This window comes from Paramisgurnus dabryanus, chromosome 2 (assembly GCF_030506205.2).
Source record: "Paramisgurnus dabryanus chromosome 2, PD_genome_1.1, whole genome shotgun sequence".
Taxonomy (NCBI): domain Eukaryota; kingdom Metazoa; phylum Chordata; class Actinopteri; order Cypriniformes; family Cobitidae; genus Paramisgurnus; species Paramisgurnus dabryanus.
Window position 1 is genome coordinate 1122713 of NC_133338.1, and position 19763 is coordinate 1142475.

At 35.9% G+C, this 19763-nt stretch overlaps 1 protein-coding gene across 1 annotated transcript; it reads left to right on the top strand.

The window, feature by feature from the left end:
* The first annotated feature begins 1247 nt into the window (after positions 1-1247).
* LOC135731549 (uncharacterized) lies at positions 1248-18247 on the top strand. Its single transcript, XM_073813678.1, has 13 exons — positions 1248-1528; positions 1628-1767; positions 3197-3285; positions 4494-4596; positions 4702-4719; positions 9947-10004; positions 10068-10105; positions 10428-10463; positions 13149-13410; positions 15333-15472; positions 16558-16646; positions 18009-18108; positions 18213-18247. Exons 1-13 carry the CDS (start codon positions 1296-1298, stop codon positions 18245-18247), a joined length of 1341 nt encoding a protein of 446 aa, XP_073669779.1. The 5' UTR covers positions 1248-1295.
* Positions 18248-19763: the final 1516 nt, after the last annotated feature.

The window sequence follows — 19763 nt, forward strand, 5'->3', positions numbered from 1 at the left end:
GTGATATCGCAAATGAAAAGTAATTGGCTTCTGTAAAAAAAAACTTGAAAATTATCCAGCGATCGTGCCATAATCAAAATAAACTATTTTACAGCAGTAATATTTTAACGAGTAGCCTACACTTTTAACGTTTGAAAGGAATCACATTTAATTATCATTAAAAGCAAAACGGGATCTCTGTGCCTCCGCGACAGACGCAATTCTTCTGGCATCTCTCCTCATCATCTCCTCTTTTTTTCTTCTGTGTCTTGAACTTGGGGCTCGAGTCCGACCTAAGGTTCGAGCTGCCTTTAAGAACAGCAAGCTAAGTTCGTTTACCGTTAATTATTAAGACTAAATGGGCAGGCAAACTCGTGAAACAATGAAAGTAAAATAATCCGCTATAATATGGTTTTACACGTCTATAGAAAATATACTATAAATAAAGCAGTTATTAATTTTCCTAATGCATGGTTGTTTGACATTTACTTCTGTTTAAAACATTATTCATTTGGCAAATGAGGTTTTTCAGCACTTTGTTCGAACAGCAACTCAGCGTCCACTCACCCCCGCGAATTATGTTTAAAAGCTGAAACGGGTCCGCGGTGTAAAAAGAGCAAAGGTTAGGGATCCCTGCTCAAGTGGAATGGATTTGGACTAACAGCGCTTTGATAAGTGAACAGACAAATGCGCTAAATTAGAGAAAAAGTGGGTGGGTCCATTATCATTGGTCTTAAAAAGTGGGTGGGTCCTGTCCCACCCACGTATAATGGTTCCGACGCCCATGGTTTAACATCAAAGTATTGTGAGGACGACTCAACAGTACTGCTTTTAAATTGATCTAGTAATACATTGATGTCATATGGAGATGAATCGGTCCAGTGCAGCATGGACACATCTCTGTTTTCTTGTGGTCGTAACGCTCATGTTGAATATGTTTTTTGAGCTTTCTGTAGCTGTTGTAAGAGAACTTAACAGCACAACATTCATGCAGAGCCTTCATTGTTCACCATCATCAGTAACACTTTCTACTTGATAACAAATACATCACAAAAGTGCAGAGAATCCTACAGAAAGTCACTTGATGCATATACGAGTGCTGTCCAAAGAGATGCGATAAAATGCAATACATTTTAAGTATACATGTGTAAGGTGTGAGGTAAACTAACACTATTGTCTATATCAAGTGCTAGTTACTATTTGACGTTTGTGTTCTTTGAATATGAACCCTGATTTCACACTAAATTCTCATTTCATGTTTTCCTTTTCTAGAGAATGTGGCATTAGAAGGACAGGCTGTCCAATCATCCACATATATGGGTGGCAGCACATCTTGGTTAGCAGCATGGGCCATTGACTCCAACCCCTTAACCTGCAGCCATACTGAAGCCACAACTGATAACCCCTGGTGGAGAGTGGATCTTCTGGATTTTTACTACATCTCTAAAGTCGTCATCACTAACAGAGGAGACTGCTGTCCAGAACGACTCGACGGAGCAGAAATTCATATTGGAAACTCTTTGGAAAACAATGGCAACAATAATCCAAGGTTAAGTGATGCTTGAAATCATTTGATGAAAGTTTCTGTTCATCCAAAAAAAAAAAATGAGAAGAAGATGTCAGAATTATAAAGTTGTTATTGTCTTAGGTGTGCTGTGCTGTATGGTGTGTCAGCGGGTCAGTCTGTGTCTGTGTCCTGTCACGATATGAAGGGACAATATGTGAACGTCATCATACCTGGAAGTTCAAAAATTCTCACTCTTGCTGAAGTGGAGGTGTACAAGGCAGGTATGTGTAAAGTCTGGTCTGCTTTGAAGCTAGTTTAAATACAAATAAAAAAAGTCATTGGGTTTTATCAACTGTGTGCATAATAGAGATGGGAAGATTCCCTGATTCGCTAAGTGCAACGGCATAAAAAGTTAACAATGCAATGCATCGGTTTAAAAGTGTGCAGCAGATACAAATTTGCATTTGCATTGCGATGCATCGTTTTGAACACATTTTGCATCGCTAAAAAACTGATTTATTTATGTATAATTATTAGTAGATGTGCTATACTTTTACTATTTAGAAACTGACCAATATTTTAAGATTACTTTCTCCTCTCTAAACTGTCGCTAAGTCCTGCTAACACATTACAACACTACGGAAACCATGGCGTGTCATGAAAGTCACATAAAAGTTGGTTCCCAACCTGCCATAAAACCCAAAGAAGTCATCAGACAGAGCATAACATTGTGTTAAAACAGCACCTGCTTTCTGCTCATTGAGTGCACATCCTATCTGCTGAAAGCACCTTTCTCTGATAGCGAGTTATTGTTTATCCCTGAGCATCCTTGAATTGTTTCACTGTTAAATGTTTGAGCTGTTGGTGGAGATCTTTAAATCTTTGCACTACCAAGGCCTGTGTTAAAAGTCTGAAGGCACTCGGGTTAATTTATAATGTGCAGTCTGAAACATACAAATAAAAGTAAACTATCTATACCATATTAAGTTGCATAGCATCATATTTTTTCACCGCATCATACTGCTTTGAATGATATTGTGTTGAACCGATTCGAAATCGGACCACAGTGCATCGTATTGCATCAGTAGCTGCTTCATATGTATCTATAATGTATTGTATCGTAGGCTATGCATCGATATGCATATCGCTTTGGCCTCAGCCATACTGCCTACTATCATTTATCAAAACATCTTCTTTTGTGTCATTTATCACATTTTGAAAATTAGTTTTCATACATTTCCCAGATGGTCCACTGTTTTAGGTGAAAATGTGTGTAAATCCATGGACACTCAAACGGTTGAGTAAACATAACATGACAAATAATAAAAAAAGAAATGCCTAAATGCAAATATGAGTTGTATTCTGATGTATTTCTTAAATCGTCACATCCATCTTGCATTAGTATGTCCCAGTGTCTGCATACTGTGTTATTCTGTACTCAACAGTATGCACTTTCCCAACACAAAAACAGTACATACTATTAGGGCATAATATAAGTAGGTCGAGCTGGTACCCAGCTTTAGTGAAGTCTCTCTATGTATGAGATCAACACCTGCATCTTCCTTTACAGATGACATCATTCTTAAAACCCTGCTATACCACAAATGACCACAAGAGGTCACTGTAGTACATAAACATAACTGGCAGAGCCACGATAGAAGTTTTTTTAAGATTGTGTGCTTGATATATGTGGATTTTTTTTTTTTTCAGATTATACAGGAAAGACTTTTGTGATGATGAAATTTCTCTCCAGTTTCAATGTAACTGATCCAGCAGTCAACGACACAGTTCTTGATCAGGTAAGAAACACATTTGTGCTAAAAAGTCAAATCAATTAAGGACACCCAATTAAATGTTAATTTCTTCATTAAGAAATGTAAAACCAATGTAATTGCATGTAAACAAAATAATCATTTTGTTTGTTTTTAGGTTTGTTTCCTTGTTGGCCAAAATAACCTCAATGAGAGGTTTTTTTTCTGGCAATCTAACTCAGTGATTCTTAATCCTGTTTCTGGTGATCCACATGTTCATTTTCTATATCCTATGATACAATGCAAGACAACCGTATATGTCTTTAAACGCTAATTTTTTGGGGCAACAGTTTATAAAAACTTATTTACAGATTAAACTTAAAAATAGAATAATACCTAAAAGCTGCTGTATGACAAGGTACAGCTAACAAGCCAAAAAACCCAGAAACAAGTTTTTTAAGCTGTCGACCTCAAGAAAAGAGCGTTTAAAGACACAAAAGTTGAAACAGGCAACTATTCATAGTACTCATATTAGTAGAACTGCGCCACTAGGGGGAAATCATAGGGGAAACATAGTCAGCGATCCACTTTTTTATCCTTAAAGGCTGGGTTTTACGGCTCGACAGCTTATAAAAACTTATGTCTGGGTTCTTTGGCTTGTTAGCTGTACATATTGTCACACAGCAGCTTTTAGGCATTATTTTGTTTTTTGTTATAAGCCAGAAATGACAAGGTGGCGGCCTCTCGCAATACAAAGTCAATGGAGACGGTTGGATTGTTTTCCCCTCGGTGGGCGTGGTTTTCAAATTTGCATAACTGCGCTCTGTCTCTATATTTTGTGACGACATATTTTTTGACGTCGACGCGTTGTCCCAGCCCTACAGTAAATCATAAATGTTAATATAGTCCATAGTCGAGGCAGGCAGAGTACAATCATCAGCGATAAACCCGATATCTGGGCAGGCAGAGAACAATCGTGAACGGTAATCCAATCCAAAGTCAGGGGTAGGGGGAAAACAACAGTAGGCTTATCCAAAAGACAGTCCGAAATAAACACCAGGAAAGCAAAGACGTGTGTGTGTGTGTGTGTGTGTGTGTACAGTATGTAACTAACATTAAATTAAACAGTTATTACATATGTGAAAATAAGTGAGCAGATATTAAAGTGACAATTAAATGAAAACACTGAGAAATACACATACGTCTTTGGAGAAATTTAGCATCTCTATATTTTAACAGTAATGTTTTTATTTTAGCTAAATTCCACTTTGACTTCTAAAGGACTCTCAAATTTCACACTGACCTGGACAAAACTCCCTCAGAAAGTAAAACAGGAGATTAAACTGGATGTTGATGATGGTAAATATGTTTACACAACACAACAATAATAAACCTTTCATTATCATCAGTACATGAAAGAAAAGCGTATTTATGATTCATACAATCTTAATGTTTTATTCACAGGTCCATGTGTGAACATTAATAATCATGAATAAACAAACACTCTTTGATGAAAAAGACTAGTTTAGTTCAAGATAAATTTGTTAGTTTATTTTAGTTATTGGTAACTGATTGGTGTGATGATTAGTTTTTCTGTAATTCTCATTTTAAATCATTTGTAGTTGATGAATGTTTGTGACTAAAGCAATGATGAATTGGATTAAACCTCTGTCCTGCAGTTACACATTGACATCTTTGGTCTTCTTCAGAATATCATAGAGCTAAAGAAGACACAATGTCAATAAAATAAAATAAAATAAATGTACAACAACGGTTTAATCTTAAACGGCTGTATTTTTGTTGACCTCTGTGTTTTCTTGTTTTTATTAATGTAAAGTTGCTTTGGAACAATGAAGCAATTGTAAAAAGCGCTATATAAATAAAATTAAATTGAAAAAGCATTCAGTTCATGAACTACTTTTGTTGTAATGTTTTATGCAAATGTAAATGCATTTTCATTTTGACACAATTCTCTAATAAATTCTTATTTATTGATGCCATATTACTATTAAATGTTTTAATGTATTTTCCATCACAGATGATTCAACCACATATTCATTTCTCTAACCATTTAGTTACAATACATCTTCTAGCAGGAAGTCCTGGCAAGACCCCAAAACAAAGAAGCTTTTCCTTCTTAAGCACAAAAAGTCAATTTTGTCATTGCACGGACACTTGCACCAATAACAAATCAGGGCCGTACTCTGACTTTATTAAAGAGCCCCTGTGACGTTGCAAAAAAAAAAATGTTATTTTGTGTATTTGTTTGGTTTAAAAAACACATTACCGTACATTATTGTTGCTCTTTTATGCCCTGCCCCCCTGAAACGTGTTTATTTTCTACAAAGCTCATCGTTCTGAAAGGCACAGTGTCCTCCGCTTCAGTTTTTCTACTACCAGACCAAATTAATCATTAAATATTTGCATTCATTTATAATGAAGATAATATATTTAAAATCATTTTAAATTAACATTCCCTTAATCTTTTAATACAACTTGATACCTGTGCTATCACAAAATATTACAGATACGTTCAGTTCTGCGCTTTCAGGGAATTATTTAAGAGAGATCAGTGTGGGCAGTGCAGTATACCAAACATACACATTTACACATTCATTTTTAATTTTGAGGATGAATATGTTCTTCTTATTGTACTTTAAACATTGCACTTTAAGAAAATGTTGTGTTTCTTAAATGAAAGATTCACTTTTGATTTTCAATCGTGAGATTTAAGCTGCTGCTTGTGTTGTTGCCTGCATGTATTCGCTTCTATATGACATCTTTAGGACTTTCCTGGAAATCAAAGTCATGACCTTTGTGCTGCTCAACTCAATGATCTATCTATTAACTGACCTACAGTAGGGAACATGTAAATTTCAGACAATTAACCATTCCAGTTTGATTTGGTTATAACAACATCATCATTAATCTCATCTATAGGAGCAAAGGAAAGAGTTTGTGAGCTGAGAGGTCATTTGTGAGGTACTGTTTTCTCTGCAAATGAGCATCATTAGTTCTGCTTTACATGAAATTATAATAAGATATTATAAGGAGAGAGATATTTACCTCTGGTCACAGATGAAGAACACAAAACAGTTGAGAAAGAAGAAGATTAAAAAAGAAAACAGGAAATAATCAAGGTATGTTTGATTTCAATTTATCAAGTAAATCTTTCAATTCAGCAAAATAACATTGTGATGTACAGTATTGAAATAATTTAATCAGTTTCACATCACTATTGAGTTCTTCTTCTGTTTTAATAGTTGACACTGGACCACAAAACCATTCATAAGGGTCATTTGTTTTTATAAAAAATAATAATAATAATAATAAACTTTCCATTAATGTATGGTTTGTTAGGATGGGACAACTTTTGGTCTGAAAATCTGAGGGTAAAAAAATCGCCTTAAAGTTGTCCAAATGAAGTCTTTAGCAACACATTTTACTAATGATAAATACATTTTTATATATTTACTGTAAGAAATTTATAAAATATCTTCATGTAACATGATCTTTACTAGCGGTGTGAATCTTCACTGGTTCCACGATTCGATTGTGATTATTATGTTAACGATTCACGATGTGTTGCATCCTGTTTTTAAATTACTGCACATTGCTTCATTTATATCAATGAATGCAAAAAGTCAGATGCAGTATATGAACTCCCTTTCCCCGCTTCAAGAAAGTATCTTCTTGGCAAATGTAAGGTTTTCCACTACAGAATAAGGTCGTAAATCCTGCGCTATGAAAGATGCCACAGATCTGTTTATTCAACATTGATAATGTTTGATATCATTTTGGCTAAGTTGGGTCTGCCTTGGCACTGGCATCATTTAGCAGCTCAGGGTGAAAATGCATCTAATGTGGTTTCTTAAATTAGTTGTATTGCCTACAAATTTTATTTGTCCGTGGCAGGCTTTACATTTAACATGTGTCTTGTCCAGTTCATGCTCACCATCATGTTGATAAAAGCCAAAATGAGCCTGGACGTCAGCTTTTAAAATACTGGGTGCATTTTTATATTACTCGCTATTGTGTCTTGCCAACCTTCGCCATTTTCCCTACCACGACATGAGTGTATAAGATGAATGACGTCAGCAAAACATCAGCAGGCTTTATCAATTATGGGCTATTACTGCATTAATGAATCATCAAAGCCCGCATCACGATGCACCACACAATAGATTCATTGTGAAACCCACAGAAATAAAAGTAATAATTATAATGCTAAAAGTCATGGTACATAATTATAGTAATGTCAATAATAATAACAGTAATATGAATTACAACAACAACTACAATATTATACTAAAAGATGGTGAAAATAATATTTTGTGATGACGGCAACAGTAATGTCAATAATAATAACGATGTAATAATAATAATAATCAGTGCATATTTTCCCCCCATTTTTCGATTCATGGTAAGATTACCAATTGTGTATATATATATATGGTGGTTAAGGTGGTGCATTAAAAGAAGGTTTGGGGTGCATGAATATCAAGTGTCATATATGTTTGGTATATAGATTTAGTCTCAGATTTAGATGAGACTAGTTCTAGTGCACTTATTTATTGCTGTTCTTGTGTTGCTCTAATTGCTTCTAGTGTTACCTCATTTGTAAGTTGCTTTGGATAAAAGCCTCTGCTAAATGACTAAATGTAAATGTAATGTAAATGTAATGATTTTTGCCATAAAAGAAAAATCAATCATTCTGACCCATTCTGTGTATTGTTGGCTATTGCCACAAATATACTGGTGTGACTTATGACTGGCTTTATGTTCCATGTTCACATAAACAACTGCAGTTTGATGTCTTTTATAAGATTATCATCAATAAGAATTACCATTACCATTACAGGTGCAGTTTTTTCTGGACAAGGTTTAAATTAATCCAGGACTAGGCCTTAGGACATTTAAGTAGTTTTAACAAACATATCGTACAAAAAACATGTTTCAAATTAAGGCAGCTCAAACATGCATTTTAGTCATGTACTAGGATAAACCTGTCCAGGAAACCACCCCATAAGGTTTAGCAATAATAATAAACTCATCAAAACTATAGAATAAGACAAATGTAACTATGATGAGAATCTGAAATATATTTTATCATCTTCAGTGTAGCATTTGTCTGGAAATCTACTTCTGTCATCTTATCAAGAAGATTCTTGAAGTCTCACACTGACATTAAACACTTGAAGGAGTTCACATCTATTCTTGTATTTGATCATTTAAAGGTGCCATAGAATGTAAAACTATATTTATAAAGGCATAGATTAATCATCTCTGTCCATGGTAAGGACATCAAACACGATTGTTTTCTCCTTCTTATGTAAACCTTGTGCATGCAAAAGACAGCTGGAAAACAGACCAATCTCAACATAATTCCAAATGTGACGTTACAGTCCCCAACCACAACATTAAATTACACATTAAATTAATTACAATGTTGTTACAATGATAAAAACAAAGTTGTGACTGCTGAGTTAGTGTTATATGCTAGTTAATGCTATATGCTAGTTATTTCTATACTGTATGCTAGTTAATGCTATATGCTAACGTTTAGGCTGAAGTTTTTGATGTTACGGTTAAGTTTTGCAGGTCCATACTGAAAAAAAAACACAAACTTACCACTCAGAAACATCCATTAACAATCTCCAAACAATTGATTATTCCTCAAAATCTGATACAGACTCAAACATAAGATCTGTTTACACACACACAGAGCTACCGAAGGAGAAACAGCCAATCAGAGCAGAGCTCAACATTATTATTCATGACCCTTTCAAATAAGCTAATAATAGAACATTTCATTATAAGGGGTTATAAATGGACATGTAAAACTGACTCTGGATCATTTTGCCACAAAACTTCTATGTAGATATCAGAGAACAATTGAACAGATCATAATTTGGCACCTTTAAAAGTAATATGAAAGACTTGAGGGAATAGGTCTTGAATGATATGAATTTATATGTTCTGGCAAGTTGGTTGCAACGTCATGATCTCACAAAGTTTCGTGGCATAGTCACAGAATTTTTTGCTCATTTTTCTGTGGCATTCTCACGGATCTCCGCATATTTCCGTGGCCCTGCCACGGACTTTCTTTTCTGTGGCATTCTCAAGGATTGGTTACTCAACTGCTTTTTCCTATTTTCAAACCATTGTCGCTTCTGTTTAGGGTTAGATTTGGTGTTTGCGTTAGTATGTCACTTTAACTATTGGTTTATACAATTTTTTTCTGATTTATTCTTTTATATTTTCTAAACTTTAATCAATTATCGCCTAGCGTTGGGGTTAGAGTTGGGTTTGGGTAGGGATGTCGGTTTAGGGTTAGATTTACATAAAATGACATCCCTACCCAAACCCAACTCTAACCCCAACGCCAGGCGACAATTGATTAAAGTTTAGAAAATATAAAAAAATCAGAAAAAAATTGTATGGTAAGAAAATAGGGCAAAACAGTTGAGTAACCAATGTGTGAGAATGCTACAGAAAATAAAGTCTGTGAAATATGCGGAGATCCGTGAGAATGCCACGGAAAAATTTGCAAAAAATTCCGTGACTATGCCACGGAAATACGTGAGATCAGGTGGCAAATATTATCATATTTATTTAAGCATAAACAGTTAAATGTTCTAAAGACTTTCTAAGTGTTAAAGTCATACAAGTGTCTATGTTTGATTCATTTATACCTTACGTGTTATAGGACATCATCTGTTCAACAGTAAAGATGTGGATGTCTGGACTTCTCTTTGTACTTTTAGGTGAGTCAAAATCTGATAGCTGTATCTGTAAATGACTTGATTTTCATGTGTTTATGTGTGCAGCATTACAGCACAATCAGTTTATGACATATTTGGCTCCAGTGAGTCATTCATGAATATTCATGAGCTTCCTGAACATACATGTGCAATGTATCTCAGCATATTGAAGGCAGTTTTTCTTAGGTTAACAAACAGTTATTGAGAAATAAAAATTAAACTGTTAAAAAGTGTCTCCTAATGCTGATTCACAAGGATAAGCTTATATAATAATGATTTATAATGAGGGAAATGTCTATTTGACTTCATTTGACTCTGACACACATCATTTGTAATTCAGTGACTTTATGTAAAAGTATGTAAAGTCTAATAATCTGTTGAAGGTTACGTGTAGAGATAATGTCAGTTATTGTTTTTCTGATTTAGGAATGGATGTTGACTATTCTCAATCAGACCCATCAGGTAAGAACTGTCTAACAATCCTATTTGACATAATCTTTGATATTTCATTTTTTTTCACCTTTTTTACAAGACATTAAAACTACCCAGCATGCTTTGCATGGGCATGTAGGGAGGATACACAAGACTTGTGTTTCACAGCTTGATTTCTTTAGTTTACTGAGTGTCCTGGGCAGCTTTGAAATGGAGGTTGTAATCTATCTATTTTGAACCGGTAAGGTTGTGTATATAGCGATGTTTCTGCAGTTGTAAAAGATGTGTATTTAAAAATACATCTACGCTGCTAGTGTCTAACATATAGAACAGATTTAAATAGTGCATTTTACTTTCAGCATTATGCAATGTAAAGATGTATTTTTACAGTATAATTGAATTATTTTACTAAAATACATTTAAATGTAAATAATTATAAACTAGCTTAGTGCCAAAAAAAAGAGTTTTAATATTTTAAAGACACCTTATGTCATTTTCACCACTATAGGTCACAAAACAACAACAAAGATGTACAGTGGTGTGAAAATGTGTTGGCTCCTTCCTGATTTTTATGTATTTGCATATTTGTCACACTTGAATGTTTCAGATCATGAAATTAAGGTTTTTATTATAAAGGGAAAACAAAATCCAAACCCACATGACATGGCCCTGTGTGATAAAGTGCTTCCACCTTAAACCTAATAACTGTTGTGTCAGGACAATGAACGAACCCAAGCACAGACGATGTAGAAAACACAAACGACTTCATTTTCAAACCAGCAAACAAAAAACCCACGATGTGGCAAAAACAACATAGAGCAGGATAAACAAACACTGACAGGACCTGACTATATTATAAAAATCAAACGTCACCACTGAAAGAATAATATAATAGTTATTTCCGTTTCATGGCGACTTTAAGTTGTATGCATTATGCTGCAGATTAAACGCATTTAATTCTCTGTAGTTGTTTAACATTTATGGTTTTAAAAATATTTTGGAGCATCTAACCCCCAACTGAGGATAACGCAGACATGACTCCATTGACAAGGGAGTTAGACTGTATACATTTGCAAATGTATATAATGCTATGCTTGTGCCTTTAATGCTGATGTACTATACAAATACTAAGTAAAAATATTTTTAAGTAAATAACAAAGTAACCGAAATGTTTTTGAAGAAGCAGAAGGCAGGTAAATTCTCTTAATTACATTTATATTCCACTCTTGTAGTTGGCTTGTGGTCATATTGCTCATGTTAAAAACAGTCACAACAGCTCAAAAAAACAAATGTTAACAGCAAAAAATTCCTGCAGAGCCTTCACTGTTCACCATCATCAATAAACCTTTCTAGTTGATAACAAATACGTCACAAAAGTGTAGAGAATGCTACAGAAAGTCACTTGATCAGGGCCGGAGTGGGACTCATTTTCAGCCCTGGAGTACAGCAGACGACTCTGGGCCGGATCCGCACCGGATCAGCGCCAAAGCTGCTGACTTTGGCACAGATCCGGAGCGGATCCGGCCCAGAGTCGTCTGCTGTCTGGCGTTTCATGCCTTAGACCAGCCCACTTTAGTTCATGACTGACTATATTAAAAAATCATTCAATCCTCAGTAGCCTACACAAGTCTGCAATGGTGCACTGTTCTCTGGATCCTTGCAATTTATTGTATTTTTTTAAATAGATAATTCCCATATCAATGCAAATACAGTAAACAATTATGATTTTTGCTATAATCTTGCAGCCCTACCATAAGGTATTTTTATATTATTCAATTAAACATATTCAAAAGCTACTAAAAGGGAACAAATGTGTTGGTGTTTTCCCCTATATTTCTTTTTTTTTTAAATGGTGGGTCTTGAGATTACCTGTTGGGTTGAAAAAGTTTAGAAACTCCTGAGATACAATACACAAGCAAGATTTATTAAGTATGCAGAGGAAACAGATGGAAAAATAAAAAATCCTTATCTTAATTTTTAGTTTTTAGATCATGTACATTGCCAAATACCTTGTGTCATAAGATAACAAATATTTAATGGACTTGTTTTAAGAATATATTCATATGAAATGTTTTAAATAAACTGATGAGTTTTGCATCAAATAGTTTTTTGTTATCAATAGATGATGTATAATAATGACTTTTCATAGACCATTTATTATTGCATCTATGACTTAGATTTTTAAAAATTACGATTTGTCTCATTTTCCTTTAAGTGGCCGCTCGTACCAGGTCGCGTATCTAGATGCGCACTCAAATATAGACGCATCTGAATCTAAACTCGTGTTTGCAGAGCACTTTGAAAAGCAGAAGAAACCCGTGCGTCCTGTGTTAACACTTTTAAAGCCGGCAAATTACACGAGTGGGGCTGGATAAGTGCTAGCAGCAGCAACTTTCAACCCGGTGGCATGACAACTCCGGCCCTCGTGGCAAAAAAAACAGACCGGCCCACCGGGAATCCTCCCGGTCCTCCCTATGGCCAATCCGGGCCTGCACTTGATGTATACTGTATATGGGTGGCGTCCATGGAGATGTAAGGAAAAAGGAGGATAATCCCCTTAAATTTTAAGTGTAAAGGTGTCTGTAACTATGTGAAATTTGTCTTCTTTGAATATGAACCCTTATTCCAAACTGCCCCCTAGAGGTCATAGTTAGGTGTTACCCTGCTTGTGCTTAAAAATTCTGCTTATAAAATCTATTTATGAACCTTTTGTAGAGAATTTGGCATTAGGAGGACAGGCTGGACAGTCATCCACACACAAAGTTTGGATAGCAGCATGGGCCATTGACTCGAATCCCTTAACCTTCACCCATACTGCAGTCACTAGTAACCCCTGGTGGAGAGTGGATCTTCTGGATTCTTACTACATCTCTATAGTCGTCATCACTAACAGACCAGACTGCTGTCCAGAACGACTTAACGGAGCAGAAATTCATATTGGAAACTCTTTGATAAACAATGGCAACAATAATCCCAGGTTAAGTGACGATGCTGTGAAATTATTCAATAGGGGTGTCACGATTCTCCAAATCCTCGATTCGATTACATTTTCGATTCTAAGGCCATGATTCGATTCGATTCTCGGTTTTTACTTTTTTTTGCAAGACAAAAAATGCTATGCCATTATTATAGTTTCACATTAACATACACATTGCATGCTTTTCCTCGCATGGGGGTTTGTGGGCTTCACTTTATGCGCGAGAGCTTGTAGAGAGAGGATACCTATGGACGCACCTGCACTTAATGTGCGCGTCTTGGACTCCTAGCATCTTAAAATAAATCAAGTGTGTCATAAGCAGCTGCGCTTCTCACTGTCTCACGTGCACGCACTCTCGCATCTGTCCGAGCCCTAAACAAACTAAAATAGTAATCTTTACCTATTTGTTCAGTTTCATGCATTTCATGCGAGCTGAGACAAACTATCTCTTTTGTTAAAAATATTACCCGCTGCATCTTGGCAGAGATGCTCACAAGTCTCTGAGCTCGAGTCCAAGTCAAGTCTCAAGTCTTGTTGTAACAAATAAAACTCTAATAACAAATAAAGAAACTATAAACATTTATAAAAAAAGAACAAAGTTGCACATTAAGTAAGGTCTAAAATTAGCATAAGGTACAGAAATGTAATTAAATGGATAATAACACTGTCTTTATTGTACAAATTAAATATTATTATTATTTTTAGAGCAATAGAAGTGATTTTCTGTTTGTCTTGGGTTGTTTGATCAACATTAATGACACAGACTTAAGTAGGTTAATTGAGGTTACTGTCTCTTTAAGAACAAATAAGCCCAGACTGGTTTCTGACTGGTTTCTTAAGACATAAACAAATGTTTTTATTAGAAAAAAAATACTGTGAGATAATTTTGTGTGTATGTGCCCTGTCAAGAACAGGAATATTTTATGTTGGCTTAACTTTTGAAACACTTCTCTCTGTATGTGCACTTCTAAGGGCACTTAAATGCGTGCTCACACACAGGCGGAGAGCGTTGTTTTTCATTGCTCTATTCAGCAAATGTATGTTAATGGACTACAGTATGACACAAAGTAGCGCAACTCTGGACCTGACTGGAGCTGGACCGCACACATTTAATCGCATGTACGTACAGAAATCTGCTCACTTGAGCGCCTTTTTGCCTTTTGCAAGCCTTAGAAACACGTTAATGATAAACTTACCCTATTTAAATTGCATATTAATCCGCGAATCGCATGCGAGCCGAACCGCGGATCCGTCACAGCACTACCCAAAGCCTCAGATGAATGGCACAGCAGCATCCGGTGCAGTCGACATGTATGTTCGCGGCCGCGCGCGGAGCAGATACGTCACGTGTTACGTCGTGGGCAGGTTGTAGGTAACGGAGGGAGGGGAATAACAGCAAGCTCATCAGGCGGTTCCTAAAAATAAACATTGTTCACGAGTCGCGCGGCTCGAGTCCGAGTCGAGTCTGAAGTCTTTGAGGTCCGAGTCTCAAGTCGAGTCTGAAGTCACTGTGTGTGCGACTTAAGTCGCACTTGAGTCCGAGTCTCAAACTGGAGTCCCCATCTCTGCATCTTGGCGCCTCTCTTACTCTCGCGCATGTGCAGAGAGCTGTGCTCTGTCCGAAGTCAGATCACTAGGTAGTAATCCTGTTTATGATATGCATTTCAAGGAGTTGTAGCATTACATCCCTTGTGTTTAAAATATAAATCTCTGAGAGTTTTTTCCTCCCGCTTGGCAAGCCGACCGGACGTGACATGGGGGGGTGGCAGCATGGACGATCCCATTTTTTTATTTGAAGTTCAAGGTTGTGACTTAATTTTGATCAATTTCGTGACATCCTTATTATTTAATGCAAGTTTCTGTTTATCCAAGAAAACATGTAAGAAGAAAATGTCAGAATTATAAAGTTGTTTTTCTCGTAGATGTACGGTGCTGAATAAAATTGGTCAAGGTCAGTCTGTGTCCGTGAACTGTCACAATATGAAGGGACGATATGTGAACGTCATCATACCTGGAAGTTCAAAAATTCTTTCTCTTGCTGAAGTGGAGGTGTATAAGGAAGGTACAGTCATTCTTAGTCTTGATGAACCATCAGGGTAAAGTCTGGTCCACTTTGAAGCTAATTTAAATACAAATAACATAATTTGACATAAACAATAAAGGGGCTCTAGAAAACCCAGATTAAAATTAAGATCATTTCAGTTGTTACAGGTAAAATTCTGATAGTATTTACTCCCACTCATGTTGTTTTAAAGCTGTATGAGTTTATTTCTTCTCTTGAACCCAAAAGGTTTTATAGTAGCACAAAGCAACATGATCTCACAAAGTTCCGTGGGATAGTCACGGAATTTTGTGCTCATTTTTCCGTGGCATTCTCACGGATCTCCGCATTTTTCCGTGGCCCTGCTACGGACTGTCTTTTTCCGTGGCATTCTCACGGATTGGTTACTCAACTGCTTTTTCCTATTTTCAAACCATTTTCGCTTCGGTTTAGGGTTAGATTTGGTGTTTGCGTTAGTATGTCACTTTAACTATTGGTTTATACTATTTTTTCTGATTTATTTTTTTATATTTTCTAAACTTTAAACAATTGGCGCCTGGCGTTGGGGTTAGAGTTGGGTCTGGGTAGGGATGTCATTTCATGTAAATCTAACCCTAAACCGAAGCGAAAATGGTAAGAAAATAGGACAAAACAGTTGAGTAACCAATCCGTGAGAATGCCACGGAAAAAGACAGTCCGTAGCAGGGCCACGGAAAAATGCGGAGATCCGTGAGAATGCCACGGAAAAATGAGCACAAAATTCCGTGACTATGCCACGGAAATTCGTGAGATCAGTGACGTAGGCCCACCTATTGACTTCCATAGTATTTGTTTTTCCTACTATAGAAATGTCAATGGGTAAAGTCAACTGTGTGCTTACTATAATTTATCAAAACAACTAATTTTGGGTTCAGTGTAACAAAGAAACAAATACTGCATCATTAGATGTCATTTTTACTGATGACATCACTCTAATATCCCTGCTATACCGCATGTGACCAGACGATATCACTTTACTACATAAACATAACTGCCAGAGACAGAATACAATAAATGTTTAAGATTGTCTGCTCATTGTTTGAAATCGTGTAAAATGTGTTTTTCAGATTATATAGGAAAAACCTTTGTGATGATGAAAATTGTCTCCAGTGTCAATGTAACTGATCCAGCAGTCAGCGACACAGTTCTTGATCAGGTATGAAAGCACTGTAAATAAACAACATGTGCTAAAAAGTCAAATAAATTGAGGACACCCAATTAAATACTCAGGGGATCCAGATCTTTATACATTATGTATGTCTCTTATCTGACACACATAGGCCCAATTCCAGTTTGGAATTTAAATTTTTTGATGACCTGCTTACATAATATTATAAAAGCGACTCATATCCGAAATCTGCATTTACACTAAACACTTAAACTGAAGCAGCTTAAACCACATGGGGAGTTACAGAATTCCAAGCAATCCCAAACATTGATCCAGACAACAGGATTTGCAGTGTAAGTGTTTTTATTTACAAGTGCAGGGTGAGATTCAAAGAAACGTAAGATTGAAAATAACACTGAAACCGAAAAACACAAAAGAAAACTGCACTGTCCTCCAGTATATTTATTTCCACTTAACTCACTGCCATTGTGAGCCATTAAATGGTTGGAGCCACTACAAGCTCCCCGTACACATCTGCTGCTCTAGTATCCATTTTATCCACATAGCTCCTCCCCTTCCTGGGTAAAAAAACCATGGAAACACATTTCTATCTTGTAACAATACATAAATGCATAAGGAATAACTGATGATGGGTTGTTGAATTATTAGGCATTTAGATGTCAGTGCAATGTAAATTGTAGACATATAAAGGATGGAAGTAATAACATAGTAATAATAATGGGATCACTTCCTGGCAGAAAAAAAAAACATCACGATATGCAATGGACACAGATTAAATGATTTTACAATATTTAAATATTAAGTATTATAGAGCTTTATTTCTGTTACACGACATAAAACATCAGCATTTCTTCACTAAGTGGAGCCATCGTCATCCATTGCCCTGTTAAGAAGAGTCATGTGATCGCAGGTGGTGTCGCTTTTTCAATGACATACGGCACACATCTTAACACGGAAATATTAGATTTGTCCACTTAAACTGTGGATGCAAATGCATGCATCTGATTCATAGCAGTCAGATTAAGGGGGTTATAAAGGCCTTCTGAGGGTAATCAATGCAATTCTGTATTAAAATATTCATATTTAAAACTAATAACTAGCTTCATATCATAGTTCATATCAATATATCATATCATATAAACAACGTACGAGTTAGATCAAATTAGTTGAGTTATCTTGTATATTTTTGTCCACTTATGGAGTTATAAGAAGCCCAAAGTGCATGTACAGAAACTAAGTGTACAGTATGTCACTAACAGTTACTACATATGTGAAAGTAAATGAGGAGTTATTAAAGTGACAATTACATGAAAACATTGAGAAATACATAGTATTATATTTGGACACATTTAGCATCTCTATATTTGAGCACTTATGTTTTTATTTTAGCTGAAGACCGCTTTGACTTCTAAAGGACTCTCAAATTTCACACTGACCTGGACAAAACTCCCTCAGAAAGTTGAAGTTAAACCGGAGATCAAACTGGTTGGTAAGTATGTTCACAAAACACAACATTAATAAAAAGAAATTTAAATCCTCAGTGCATGAAATAAAAGTGTATTTATGATTAAAGTCTTACTGTTTTATTCACAGGTCCATGTGTTAAAGAACCTGAATATCATGAATAAACAAAAGTACTCTTTGGTGAAAAAGACTTAGTTTAGTTAAAGGTATATTTGTTTGTTTATTTTAGTTATAGGTAACTGATTGGTGTGATGATTTTCTTTAATTCTCTTCTTCATCATTTTAAATGATTTGTAGTTAATCAATGGTAATGGGGTTGTCATTAAAGCAATGATGAATTGGCTTAGACCTCTGCACTACAGTTACACTGACAACTTTGGTCTTCTCCAGAATGTCAATAATGTCAATAAAATTAAATAAATTAACAACTGATAAATCTAACCAGCATTCAGTTCATTTTTGAAATATCCAAAACTTTTGAGTCATAAAAACACCTGCAAGGCCTGAAAGAGATCAAGCCTCAGCCAAGTAAGAAAAAATAACGCAAAAGTAATGCAAAAGTAACGTAAATATTACTTTCCATGAAAAGTAAGTAAGTAATGCAATTAGTAACTTAATATTGTAATGCATTACTTTTAAAAGTAACTTTCCCCAACACTGCATATTACAAGTTTTAATGTCATATTTATATATTCATAGCCTGACGTTGTCATACTCAAAATTCTAGTCAGGTGCTCTAAGCGGATTCACGCGTTTTAGACCATAAAACATTTTTTGTTACATACAGCAAACATCTCCTCACTATCTGCTTGCTACCTGACCGCTGATCAAACTGTAAACAAAACGCGATCTCTGTAGACAGCCCAGGCTCTACAAACTTCAATATACACACAGTGGCCAAACCTGCACCACCAAACAAAACAAAGTGTTACAGCCAATAAACGCCAAGAAGGATTTGGGGGTGGGGGTTGGTCGCGTTCATGAAAGCACGGAAGGGAGGGGGAGGGGATGGAGTTAGCTACGCTCCGTTTGTTTGAAAACAGTTCAAATATCAACAACAAGTGACGTCGCACAGATTCGCTTAGAGAGCCTTTAAGTCTGATACCGCTCCATTGGGCTGTGATTATGGGGCTTGTTTTAACCATCAGCACCGTCACAGCTTCATTTGATCCGGATTATACACTCATTGATGGACTGTTGAACAATCTGAGTGTTAACACACTTACCCATGTGAACACAAACTGAGGGACAAGCTGAGAGCTAACATGTGCACTACACACTCCTGGACTTTTGAATAAGCTGCTTGTATAAGAACTAGGGGTGTAACGATTCATCTATTACATCAATTTATATTCCTATGATCCAACTACATCGATCTATGCTCGGCTAGTTAGCTTTCCGGACGACATATATCTATCGAACATCGTTTTAAAAGGTAATCAATCGATTATATCGATATTAGGAAATAACGCATTGAATTTAAGCACGTCAGACTTTGTATGGATTTTTTTTCTTATCACTTTTAATGATAATGGCGTTAAACATTACTCGATTCAGTCTGCCTATCTGTGACATCATCACCACGCGCCAGCAGCTTAAAGACAACGAAACAGCATGGCGGATGGCAGAGGAGAAGCTCACGAGCGAGAAATTATCAAGCCATCATTGCGGTCCAGTGTG

What these genes read in the sequence shown, in the direction of transcription:
- LOC135731549 (XM_073813678.1), top strand. Translation starts at nt 1,296, where the DNA reads ATGGGTGGCAGCACATCTTGGTTAGCAGCATGGGCCATTGACTCCAAC. An exon ending in TTCTCAATCAGACCCATCAG is followed by an intron (nt 10,464 to 13,148) that starts GTAAGAACTGTC and finishes AACCTTTTGTAG; the next exon opens with AGAATTTGGCATTAGGAGGA. An exon ending in ACCGGAGATCAAACTGGTTG is followed by an intron (nt 18,109 to 18,212) that starts GTAAGTATGTTC and finishes TTTTATTCACAG; the next exon opens with GTCCATGTGTTAAAGAACCT.